This window comes from Panthera onca, chromosome D1 (assembly GCF_046562875.1).
Source record: "Panthera onca isolate mPanOnc1 chromosome D1, mPanOnc1 haplotype 2, whole genome shotgun sequence".
Classification (NCBI taxonomy): Eukaryota; Metazoa; Chordata; class Mammalia; order Carnivora; family Felidae; genus Panthera; species Panthera onca.
In genome coordinates this window covers 16,635,440-16,648,465 of record NC_138348.1, presented here as the reverse complement: position 1 = coordinate 16,648,465, position 13,026 = coordinate 16,635,440, and the positions used below count along the sequence as shown (strand labels likewise).

The window sequence follows — 13,026 nt, the reverse complement described above, 5'->3', positions numbered from 1 at the left end:
GTTGCCTAAATGATGTGAAGGTTATCCCTTTTTGAGGTCATTAACAGAATCAGTTAAGTCTGGTTGTAACAACACCAAAGGACTGCTCACTATATAAATGTTATACATCAACTTGGCACCCCATCCTTGGTCCTCAATTTCCAGTATCAGGTAAGGGTGGGCCTTGAACTCATTTAAATGTTTTCTTTTGTTTTTTAAATCCCTTCAAGAACTCTTCAAATACCTTCTAATCGGTGTAAGGTAAATGCTTTAATAAAATGGCAACTTGTTCTTTTTGGTTACCCTTTTGTCAGTCATCTCTTCCTTTAGGTGGCATCCAAAAATTGAACATCTGAATGAGCTTGATTTCTGCCTTTTGATGATCTAAATTCTCTCTCAAATGAGAGCAAGTAGGATTTTTTGTTAGCTGGTTAGTTTTAATTTGTAAGTAATTTCCCTACTAATAAAAACTTGTTTCCCTTTTGGCTGTCCCTTTGAATGGCAACAGCCTCCCTGATTAGCAAAAAAGAAGTATCCTGTGACTCTGCCAGTGGCCTCCTCAGGTCCCTCCTCTAAGTGCCCCACTTATAGGAATGAGCCCCAAAGGACAAGAGCTCAGTCACAACTCCCTGTCATCAGAGGTTCTGTTCACTTACCTGCAACACTTCCCAATCACCTGAACCACCTGTCTCAAAACTGTAACTGAAGAGTAAAAGAGCACCAGGACCAGAGAGGCACAGAATGGGGCTTCCAACAGCTTGGCAACCCCAAGGGCAGCCCCTCCCCCCCACTTAGTGCCATTTCTCACTTTGGCCTTACCTCGCTGGGTCTGGGTAAATTGGGTGCTCTCTGGATCCTGCTCCATCATAACGGGATAATGAAATGAGGGAAGACTCCAGCAGCCTCCTAGCAGAGATTAAAAAAATGGCAATAATCCCTGTCAATTACCAACTCAGAGGTCATTCATAAGGAAAAATAGGGGGAGAGATAAATAACATCCCCCTTTGCAGCTAACGGACACCTATTATCTGGGATCACACCCTTCCTACAAACTAAATAAATAAATAAATGAGCTACAGAGCTCCCACACTGGGTATGGCCACTGTATATGCTGAATACTGCTCTTCAGTGAGAAATGAACAAGTGCTTCAGAGACATGATCTTATTTCTATTTGTAGTATCTCCAGCAGACAAATAGGAGGTGGGGATCAACACAGGAGGGGGAAATTAGGCATACCCAGAGATTATCATGTAGTGCCAACATTTATCTTGGTGTTCAGTTCCTCCATGTTACCCTAATCCACATTCCCTTATCTTCTACTCATTCTGCTCTGCCTACACCCTTTTTGTGAGAAGGAGTACTCCTCAGGCTCTCTTAACAACTGACAAAAATCTTTAATTATATAATCTAGCCCAATCATAAATTCAACTGAGCATATATGATACACCCACATTTTATTGAGTACTTTTTTGGAGCCAGGTGAATACTAAGCACTTCACATATATTTCTTTACTTAAATCTCACCATAACCTGGAAAGGGAGGCATTACTATACAAACATGAGAACACTGGGCCTAAAAGTTAAGCATATGGCACTGTGGCACAGGGCTATTAAATGACAGCACCAGGACTCCATGAAGTTCTGTGAACTCCAAAATGCTTCAAACCAGGATGCTATACTGTAGGACCTTGTAGGCTCCAGGCAGGTAAAAAGTGTGCATGTATCCACTGTGAGTCCAAGCTAGAAGGTGGGCTTTGTATCACTGGCTCTTCTGTTTTTTAAGGGAAGCCAGAAATCTGGACTTCTCCATGTAATCTCCTGACAGTTAAAGTTTAGCTAAAACATTTTTTTCCCTCTTTGTACAGGGGCCACTTTAAACACATCTGATAAATGTGGCCCAGGGACCCCCTAGTTTGCCATGTCTGCCACACTGCTTCCCAATTCAAATGTGCCTTGGCAGCCAATCAAGCTCCTGCCAGAGAACACATTTCAAAGGAAATGGTCTCAGAAAGAAATGCATATTGTTCCTCTCCAGCAGCATCTTGCCTGGCTCTCCCGGGAACAGGTCTCCGGCTCCCTGCCAGACTCTTCTTTAAAGCAGATCTGCAGGATAAGGACAGCAGCTACCAATCTTTTCCAATTGAGTTAATTCAATTCACTGTTATTAAAACCAGCTGGCTTTAGGTATAGTCATGTGCAGTCACTTTATCCCAGCAACTGGCTCACCAGAGCATTTCCCCTAACAGCCTGGAAAAGAGATATAGCAGAGGCCCCGTCAAGCTGGCTTGCTACCTTTCCTGCCCAGGACAACCAACTGTTACATGATGCTTTCTATCTAGACAAGGCCTATAACCCCCACACATAAGACCCTTTACACAGTCCTACTACTGACGGGAGAGAACATTACAATGTAACCAATGAGGCAGAGAAGAAAGCAATAAAATACATCTCTCGGGTTGAAAACCTGAATCTTCAATGGTATCACTGTTTACAGCAGCAAAAATGCCATGTTTCATCAATTCTAAGAGCCACCCTCCCATTTATAATATGTCTGAAATTGGGATGTATCTTATAAATGCATGACGCCGTTTAATTGGCAGGATTTTTTTTCTTTTCATTAGGGTCACATAAAATAATGACTAAAATAATGGTATGTCTCGGAGTTTTGCACCACAGAATGTTAGAGGAAGGGGCAGTGAGAGGCACACAGACTGGAGAAAGAAGAAAAGTGAAATTTCGAGAGGAGTATCTATTCAGGACTTTTATGCCATCTTAGATAAATACTTGTTCACTACTAATGAATTAGTTCTAGGAATTGGAAGCTTGGAGAATAGAAGCAAGACCTGGGAGCAGCTGACTTCCCTGGAACACCGAGAGGTTTGTTCCATCCCAAAGGGCTCTGGAGTCAGTCCTGGCCATAACAGCCCTGGCTTGTTATCCTCCAAATGGCTGCTTAGTAAGCAGAAGCCCTTTGGCAAAGAGCATCCTGCAGAGGGACCAACACATATCCTTCTTAAGTACTTCTGCCTGGAAAATGATGCTACTAAGTTGGGAAGCCAACATTACCCCCTACTTCTATGCTAACTAAGGCTGTGTCAGTATTCAGAGAGAGAAGATGACTTTTTAAGAATGCTATAAAGGAGATTCTTGAACTGGGAGAGTTTGGATTAGATAATTTCAATTTTAATGATTCCGTTTTATAATCCTGCAAAGTCTACTTCCCACCTTGCTTTCCTATCTTAATTAAGAAGACTTCTTTAAATCAGGGTAAAACCAAAATGTTAAGCTGTATCTCTGGGGAGTCCCTGATGAGGTTCTTCTGGAACATGCATCCCTTGTGCCTACTCACTACAGAATCTGCTAGCACCATTTGCTCCCCAGGCAATACAATGGACTGGCAAGCCATATATATACATGGCATTTTAACTGCTAATACACAAAATCAGGAGAGCCAATTACTATGAATAGCACCCTCACACACTTATCACTGATTAAACATTAAGTTCTCGTCAATTACAAGTACTATCTGAAGGAATAAAAGACTTCAACTGGTATTGAACAGAGAAAAGAACAAGAGCTACTAGATGAGTAAACATGACCACCACTCCTAGGAACCTCTAAGAAAGACCTTTCTCTCCTACAGTTAGCTTCCTACAAAGAGCCATCCATGGGGAAATGATACAAAATGCGATGAGATGGCAGCTGTGTGCCTTCTTCACTGGCCACCACAAATGTGACTTGAATTAACCATCTATCGTGCAATTCAACGATAGGAAATCAGGTAGGACTTAGGAGGGGCTCACACAAGCTTATTCAAGCTTGAAGCTACCTTTTCATTCTGACCTGTGATCACAATTTAGAAATGTATTTATTTATTTATTGATGTTTATTTTTTTTTTTTTTTAATTTTTTTTTTCAACGTTTTTTTTTTTTTATTTATTTTTGGGACAGAGAGAGACAGAGCATGAACGGGGGAGGGGCAGAGAGAGAGGGAGACACAGAATCGGAAACAGGCTCCAGGCTCCGAGCCATCAGCCCAGAGCCTGATGCGGGGCTCGAACTCACAGACCGCGAGATCGTGACCTGGCTGAAGTCGGATGCTTAACCGACTACGCCACCCAGGCGCCCCTGATGTTTATTTTTTGAGAGAGAGATGGTGAGAGCCAGGGAAGGGCAGAGAAAAAGAAAGGGAGACACAGAATCCGAAGCAGGCCCAGGCTCTGAGCTGTCAGCACAGAGCCCGATGCGGAGCTCAAACTCACAAACCGTGAGATCATGACCTGAGCTGAATTCGGATGCTTAACTGACTGAGCCACCCAGGTGCCCCAAGAAAGGTTTTTAAAGAGTCACTGAACCCCTGTCAGGGGAAAAAAACAAAAACCCTCTTCCTTTACAAGTTTGCCTGGTTCGTTCTCTGTATCAGTGGCATCCAAGTGAGACACACAAGGGTTGTGCTATTTCAATCCACTGGAGAACAGAAAGAAAATATCAGAACTTTTGTTTTATAATGTATGACCATAATGTATAACACACATGGATTGCTAAAAAGCCTTTACTAACAGAAGTATTTTTTAAAGTCTGGAGACCACTGCTCTATCAAACTATATCCTACTTTTAAGAAAATTCCACATTTAAAAGAATATGCGCAAATATATAAATATAAGAGCCATAATTATGCAAAACATAACCATACTCATACATAGAGCAGGAGAGAGAGAATGATAAAGCAAATGTGGTAAAATGCCAATATTTAGGGAATATGGGTAAAGAGTACATGGGATTTCTTTGCACTATTATTTGCAACTTTTCTTCTTTTCTGAAATTATTTCAAAATTAAAAACATTCAACATACAAAATTGAAAAGTAAACCACTGAAAACTAAAAAGAAAATGCTTCATTTTCAAAAGAATTGCTCACTTCTTAAAAAGGATTTCTTCAAGTATCAAGTTGCCCTAATGCCCCTAGGCAGGTTTGGTAAACTACAGGCCCCAAGTCAGCTGCCTGTTTTTATAAAGTTTTATTCAAACATAGCCACATCCATTCATTTATATATTGTCTATGGCTGCTTTGAAGCCAGGAAGGCAGAGTTAAGTACTATCAGGATAGTAACAGCCTTAAAATACCTACTACCTGGTCCTTTACAGAAAAAAAAATCTGCCCATCCCTGCTCTAAAATATTTGCTTACATAAAATCCTCTGAAAGATAAAGTGGAGTCACTAGGAAATGGAACAGAAAAACCTGAAATCAAAGTATTACACACTAGAATCAGTTATCAAAATTAATATTAAGCCCCGCTAAAATCATTAGTCAATAGAAACACAATCCAGGCTGTAAAATTCCTAACATTTTATTTTACTTTGTTTCATTTTTAGAGAGAGAGCGTGCGCACTAGTGGAGGAGAGAGGCAGAGGTGGGGAGAGAGAGAATCTTAAACAGGTTCCACACTCAGGGTGAAGCCCAACATGGCTCTATCCCACCACCCTGGGATCATGACCTGAGCTGAAGTCAAGAGTCAGGAGGCTCAACTGACTGAGCCACCCAGGCGCACCACCCCTCTTGCATTTTAAATGACCATAGCTATTTCTTCCTTCCCTGATTAATACTCTGAATATGTGCAAGGGGGTTCCCTAGATCCCCTAGATCCTTTGATGACTAAGAAAGCAAAAAAAAAAAAAAAAAAAAAAAAGTGGAAGAGATCTCTGGGAAAGAACAAAGCTGTCAGGGCAGGTGAGATGGGTCATCTAAAAAAAAAGAACTTTCGTTTCAAATCCAATGGATATCAGAGTTGAGAAGAAGCAAACCTTTTGGGTACTAGTCTAGACAGAATGAGTAAGCTGGTGACAACTTTTCCTTACTAAACAATTATGTCCTGAAGATATTCTTTTAACTAGTTGTCAGATCACAGAAAAAAAATCAATATCCTAAAGCAAACAGACATGTGCAAACCTTCTCTAATCACTGGAAAATATCAACTTGCCAGAATTCGGTGACCTATGAGACGTAAAGCCTGCTTTGAGAATCTAAGAGGCCACTGATGCCCCATGCCCAAAGAGTAATTTCCCGGCCTGGCTTTGATGTCTGGGTGGTATTTGCTATTTCAGTTCTGGGAAGCCAAACCCAAAACTAATAGCTCCCTTCTGCCTAGAAAATAAAATCCAAATTCCTCAGCTTGGTATCCAAAGCTCTGTAGCCAAACTTCTCATTCCTTCTAGATATATGATACATTCTAGCCTGATGGTTTTCAAACTTTTTGGTTTCAGCACTCCTTTAACATTCTTAAAAATTACTGAGGACCCCAAGAAGCTTTTGTTTATATGGGTTTTATCTATCAATATTTATATTTGAAATTGAAAGTGAGGAATTTTTAACACAAGCATACATTCCATCATCCATGATAATCATAATAACCTTGTTACACGTCACACAGTGAAAACTCCACTGAACACCTGTGAAACAGAGAGAGAACAGCTCAACATTATTACAAAAATAGTTTCGACTTCAGAGACCCCAGGCCATACTTTGAGAACCACTGCTCTAGCTAAACTAAACACACTCTCACTATCTCATCTATGCATTTAGGTTGGCCATTGCTTCTTTCTGGAAAGTTCTCTTTCCTCATTTCTAACTTAAAAAATCCTTTTAATCCTTTAAGCCTCAAAATCCTTTAAGGCTCCTCCATCCAAAAGTTTATACTCTCTTCCCCAAGACCCCCACTGCATTCTGAAACCTCCCTTCAAAGGCCTCTACCAAGTCACCTTGTACTACACTTACCGATAAGTATGTTTTGTCTCTGCTGCTGGACTACAACCCACATGAAAGCAAGTACTGGGTCCAAGTTATCTTTTTGTCCCCATTAAAACTCCTATCCTAATTAACATGTAATGGGAGACCAATAATAATATCTGTGAATAAATCAGCAGTCGTAAGATTTGGAAGAATAAATAAGAAGATCTGACTGCCCCTCACTGACCCCATGACTTTCTGACAAGGATGCTAGATGTCCAAAAACTCACACTAAAACTCCTGAAGGAACAAGGTTTTCAGAAACTGCTTACATCACTCCTCATCCCTCTGGTCACTTAAGCTGCTCAGGTTGAAGTGCTGACATAGTTGTACTGACAAATGCAGTGCAGCCAGGTCCCTGAGAGGCTTATTAAATCAGAAAGTCAGAGGCTGGCTACTTGCCTGAGAAACTACCACAGATGCTCCTGGATGGTATATTGCTAAAAGAGACCTCATAGGGGAAAGAGGGCAATGATTTCAGGGGGATGGAGGGGCAGGAGGCCAAAGAAACTTGGATGCACTATTGCCTTATTCATTTTTGAATCTTGCTCTGCAAGCCTCGGATCTCTCCTTGGCGCATGCCTGGGCTGGGAGATGACAGCTCTTATTCTTTGTAAAAAAAATTGTGTGTTCTGAAATGACACCTCTATTATGATTTCCAAATTGACATCTCTGCTTTAAAGCGGAGGCATCCAAGCCTCCCCATTTCACACACTGGCAATTATCGTTTAAGTTATCCAACAATAGGCACTCATCTGATCACTGCAGGGCCCCCTATTTCTAGGGGTGCTCTTACAGCACCATGCTGTTGCCAGTGGAGCCTGGCAGGCAACTCCTGCCCCTGTTATGGGGTAGACCAAGGCAAGGTGGCACTGCTACAAGACTAATACCATCAGAGAAGAAAACAAATATACTATATTAAGAACTCACAGTGCCTGTCCTAAGAATTGGCCTTATTTTACTATCATCAAGCATAAACCATTCACGGGGCTCAAAACAATGCCTTTCACCATAACCTCTTTACAAAACATTAACGTATTCCTCAATGCCTCTGTGCAGCAGACAGTAAAACATCAGAGCACAACACACCAAAAGGAAAGAAGCTGGAAACAGAATTCATATTCAGTATACAACCGTGTATCTAGTTATACAAAGTCTTACCTGAAAAGTCAGCCAGAATGCTCTGGGAAAACCTGACCCTCTGCTAACCGTTTGGTGGGTGGTTATTTTTAATACAATTATAAAATGATTGGTTGGCACTATGCTTTGCTCTTGTATATCCTCAACACATTAGACTATACTTATAATATTTCAATTTATAATAAAAACTCACTTTTGTCAGCATCTGAATTCAAAGGCCCAAGGTGATCTACATGGACGTGTTTATACTGTCTCCAAATTCATTTTCTCTGGCAGACTTGGAAGGTCTGCTCACAGAAGACCACAGACTTTTTTTTTTTTTAATTACAAATTTAGATCAGAGGCTTTTCACCAAAGGATGAATAAGAACATATCAATGACGACAAGTCCCACAGCTAGTTCTGATACTCACATGCACGGATACCCGAGAAGCAACAGCTGTGATATACAGGTTTAGATTTTAATTAAGAGGCAGTGCATCCTAATCGACTTATTTTCCCCAAAATCAAGAAGAGATTTACAAAATCCAATAATCCTAATTTCTCAGCTAATTTTATTAAAAATAATAGACAATCCTCAAAAAGGCTACTCTAGACCAACTAATTTTACAAAGAATATGTTGGGTAGAATCATTTACTGCTTCAATAACAGCAAATCCATACACTTCTTCTTAGATGATTTTTCACACTCATATTCCCAACCTGAAATTTAAAAAACCTTCGACGAAAGCCATCTGTTCTTAAATGACAGGCCACTGACCCTGGTATACTGCAAACACTATATATTATAAAATGAAGTAAAACCTTAGGGGTAACATCAGGAGAGCAAAGAGACTTGGTAAATGAAGCCTTACAAGAGAACAAGGAAAAAAGAATACACAGTGGCTGGAGTATTTACTAACCAAAGGCAAAGAGGCGGCCTTCCTGGCTCATGTCTGTTCAAGTAATGAGGTTTCTGGAATCTACAGAAATAGACGAGGGGCAGAGACTCTAGCTGAGCCCCCAAACAATCCACTGTTAGCCCTTGAGCTAGCACAAAGTTCAGAGTACAACCGCTTTTCTTATATCCTGGCTTCATTCTGAACTGCTTCTCTTAGTAACATTTGATTTTCACTGATTCGGCTCTAGGGTATACTGCTTGCCCTTCCACCCTGATCCTGACTTCAGCAACCTTCTTGATTCCTTTTGGACTCAGCATTTGACTCCACTGGAATAATTTCTCCACCATTTCCCTCTGTCTAGACAACATGAAATTGTCATAAATGACACCTAAAGTACAATTAGTAGAGAAACGGCAATTTCCACTCTCCTCCCCCGTTCCCCAAAAGAACTGCACATTAATGTCCTCCGGCACGTCAATCAACACTACCCTGAAGATTAACTCTGTGGAGCCTGGAAGCCATTTAATTCTCAGCTTACTAAATATTACGCCTTTCCCCCTCTACTATAATTAGAAGATGTAAATTGCCTTCTTTTCACTAGCACTAATGCTTGTAATCTCAGAGATCTGAACGCCTGCTAAATCAATACCTGTGTAAAAAAAAAAAAGTCCTTACAAACACCACTTTATCCAGCTGCATTTGATTTAGGGGACTCGCAGACAAAAGCAAAAAGATAAAGCAAAAGTGGAGAAAGGCACTGAGAGAGAGGCAAGACTCAAGATCATCAGAACCAGGCTATTATAAAATGGTTTGAAGACACTGCCAGTTCCTTGTGAGAAGTAACATTAAAAAAAAACAACAACAACAAAAAACAAAAAAAAAAACAGCAAAACTGAAGGACAGCAAATCATGAAATAACTTATCAGTGATTTTTAATGGAGGGGACTTCCCCCAGGGAAATGGCAATGTCTGGAGACAGTTGTTGCAAACGGGTGGAGAGATGCACTGGCATCTAGTGGATAAAGGTCAGGGATACTGCTAAACATCCTACAACACACAGCACAGCCTCCCACAATAAAGAATTATTCAGACTTGGGGCGCCTGGGTGGCTCAGTCGGTTAAGCATCCGACTTTTGATTTTGGCTCAGGTTGTGATGATTTGTGAGATGAAGCCTACCTGGGATTCTCTTTCTCCCTCCCTCCCTCCCTCCCTCCTTCTCTCTCTCTCCATCTCTCTCTCTCTCTCAAATTAAAAAAAAAAAAAAAAAAAAAAAAAGAATTACCCAGCCCCAAATGTTAATACTATTAACTTTTGTTGAAAAACTCTCTAATACATCTTAATGGTTGGAGACTAACCAAGAGAAACTCTTAGTAACTAATATATATCATAAGTCTGTGTTTTAGCTATAGAATCAGAATGCAGTTTAAATTCATCATCTTGTTTCACTTACTAGCTATGCGACCTTTGGGAAAGTCCATTATCTTCAATGCCCAAATTTAAAGGGGAATCCCTATTTCACAAAGTTGTCATAATTAAGAACGTATGTAAAATATAGTAGCCATCACACAATCCAAAAAGTACCGACTATTCTTTTCTTCCCTGGACTACAACTCCTAAAGTGTCTGCAGGGCACTCTGGCCACTCAAGTCACTATGCTCAAAAAGGTGATTCCTCAGGGAAAAAAAAAAAAAAAAAGACATGTGTTGAGAAGGATGAGTACTGTAGAGGCATAAACACTGGTATATGAACCCTAAGATATGAACCCTAAGGATCACATGTACCTCACCCAAACTAATAAAAGCAGTCATTTATCTACCAGTCTGTTAGTCTATCCAACCACTGATTCAAATCACGAGTACTTATTGTCTACCATTGGGTATATATTAGTATATAGGTTAGATAGGGTCCCTATAGTAGTCTCCAAAAATGGACCCCAGAGAACCATACTTCTTAGTATTCTTGCCCTTGTTTGGTTTCCTCCCACACTGAACCTAGACCAGTCTGTTACTTGCTTTAACCAAGAGAATGTGGCAAGCTGTGCCAGTCTTGGTCCCAGCCTTTGAAAGAACTGACAGCTTCCATTTCCTCCCTCTTGGAACTGTCACTTGGGGAGGAAGCCTTAAGCTGCTAGGTAAAAAGTCTGGCTATTTGGCTGGAGAAGTCGCATGGAGAGGAAGAGGCCTAGCTGTCCCAAATGAACCTCTAGGTGACTCTAGAGAAACCCCAAGCGAGACCAGCAGAACTTTCTATCTGAGCCCACTCTATTCAAAAAACAATGAAAGATAATAAAATTGTTATTTTAAGTCACTAAGTTTTGTTGTGTGGTGTGTTATACATCAACAGATGAATGAAACAGCTCCTGATCTTGAAGAACATTCAAGCTAGTCCCGACAGCAGCATTAGAACTAAGTCGATGAAGTTCATTACAAGCCAGAAGTAATCACATCTGTACTCAAAGGAGCCCTGGCTACTATAACAGGACACCAAATAAGACATTTGGAAACAGATCTTAAACGATGAAACTCAATGCAAACTTGCTCACAGTGTCCAAAGCATAAGTTCTTGATATTGGTCAGAAATATCAACGTCAATTTAGAAAACCTTGCTACTCTTTCCTCCCTATCCCAGTCTGGCTCTCCATCTTTCTGAAACATACTTCTGCCCTGGACGGCTCCCTCTTAATGTAGAAGGTAGCCTTAGAATTGGGGAAATTAAGGCTATTTATGCTCCCTCTCTTATCAAGAGGCAGGACCAGTTGTTTTTTTTTGGTTTTTTTTTTTTTTGCACAAATCACTATAAAAAAGTGCAGGAAGGGGTGCCTGGGTGGCTCAGAAGGTTGAGCATCCAGCTTTGGCTTGGGTCATGATCTCCCAGTTCGTGAGTTTGAGCCCCACCTGTAGCCTGCTTTGGATTCTATGTGTCTCTCTCTCTCAAAAATTAAACATTAAAAAAAAATTTTTTTTTAAGAGTGCAGGAAAAATGAAAATAATACCCTATTCTCTGCTATGGGCTCAATTACTTTCTGTATTATTGAGCTTTCTAATAAAGAACTTCACTGTGTTCGCTGCAAGTGACTAATGGAAGTAACTAGCATCAGCTCTATCGCAATAGCCATTCCTTATCCACCCTTTATAGGCACCTCACTTTTTTTTATGAACTTGGCTTACTCAAATTTTATAAGGTGAGATCTCAAAGATACCCCATAAAGCCTGAAGTCCAACCTGCAAGCATTATGCCACGGCAAAGGGATATTTTTGTTTTGTTTTGTATTTTGAGCAAAGTAATAGAATAAAGGGGAAAAAGAGCAGGCATTTCTTGAGCGTCTAACCTTGTAAAACCAACTGATACTTAACTCATTTACCCTCACATAATTTTCCAGTTGAGGAAACTGACTTTCAGAAAGGCTCCTTAGCTGCCCAAGGTCACACAACAGAGCTAGAAATCGAATCCAGGATTTCTCAACTCCACATCTTTCTGTTAGAACGCGTTACCAGAAGAGAGAAGACAGGGAACCTGAGGAGACTGTGAGAGTTAAAGCAACATATCATTACACAGAATGAAAGCAAAATAAAAGGTGATGAATAATACAAGGGATCTTAGTACACTACAGAGATTTGGAGGAATAGAGATTTGGAGGTGTCAAAAGAGTTCCCAGATGGTCTAAAACAGTGTTCTCTAACTTAGAGTGTATCAAAACCACCTGGAGAGCTTGTTAAAAAAGCACATTACATCCCCCCCACCCCCCCACCGCCGGCCCCGCTCCCCCACCCAAGTTTCTGATTAAGTAAATATGGGGTGAACCCAGGAACTTATATTTCCAGCAAGTTCCCAGGAAATGCTGATGTTCCTGGTCTGGGGACCACACTTTGAGAACCACCAGCCAAAGAGCTCACAATAAACACATTCTGATATATGCACCCTTCTCTCTCAGACCTCATCATATCCAAAATAGTGCCATCAAACACAACTGCCAAATTTAGTGGCTCTATGAGGGACTAATAGTCAGCAACTCTGTTGGGATGAATATTACAACAATGCTCCTTTGCCTTCAAGGAGCAAACAGAAAACGACCAGCCCAGCTTCTGCCTCAATTCTTTATGAGACAAGTGTGAGAAGGAATCAGAAAAGCATGCAGAGAGGGGCGCCTGGGTGGCTCAGTCCGTTAAGCGTCCGACTTCGGCTCAGGTCATGATCTCACGGTCCATGAGTTCGAGCCCCGCATCGGGCTCTGTGCTGACAGC

At 40.9% G+C, this 13,026-nt stretch overlaps 1 protein-coding gene across 8 annotated transcripts in view; it reads right to left on the bottom strand.

Annotated features, from left to right (window-relative positions):
* The window catches only part of AMBRA1 (autophagy and beclin 1 regulator 1), a 178,546-nt gene that overhangs the window by 109,488 nt on the left and 56,032 nt on the right, over positions 1-13,026 (bottom strand). For 5 of the 8 annotated variants that reach the window (XM_060606511.3, XM_060606517.3, XM_060606512.3 and 2 more), the window contains one exon: positions 799-885. The exons of the other annotated variants lie outside the window; for them this stretch is intronic. In XM_060606511.3, the coding sequence (XP_060462494.1) occupies positions 799-885 (87 nt within the window). The remainder of the gene's footprint in view (positions 1-798; positions 886-13,026) is intronic. 8 annotated transcript variants of the gene reach the window in all.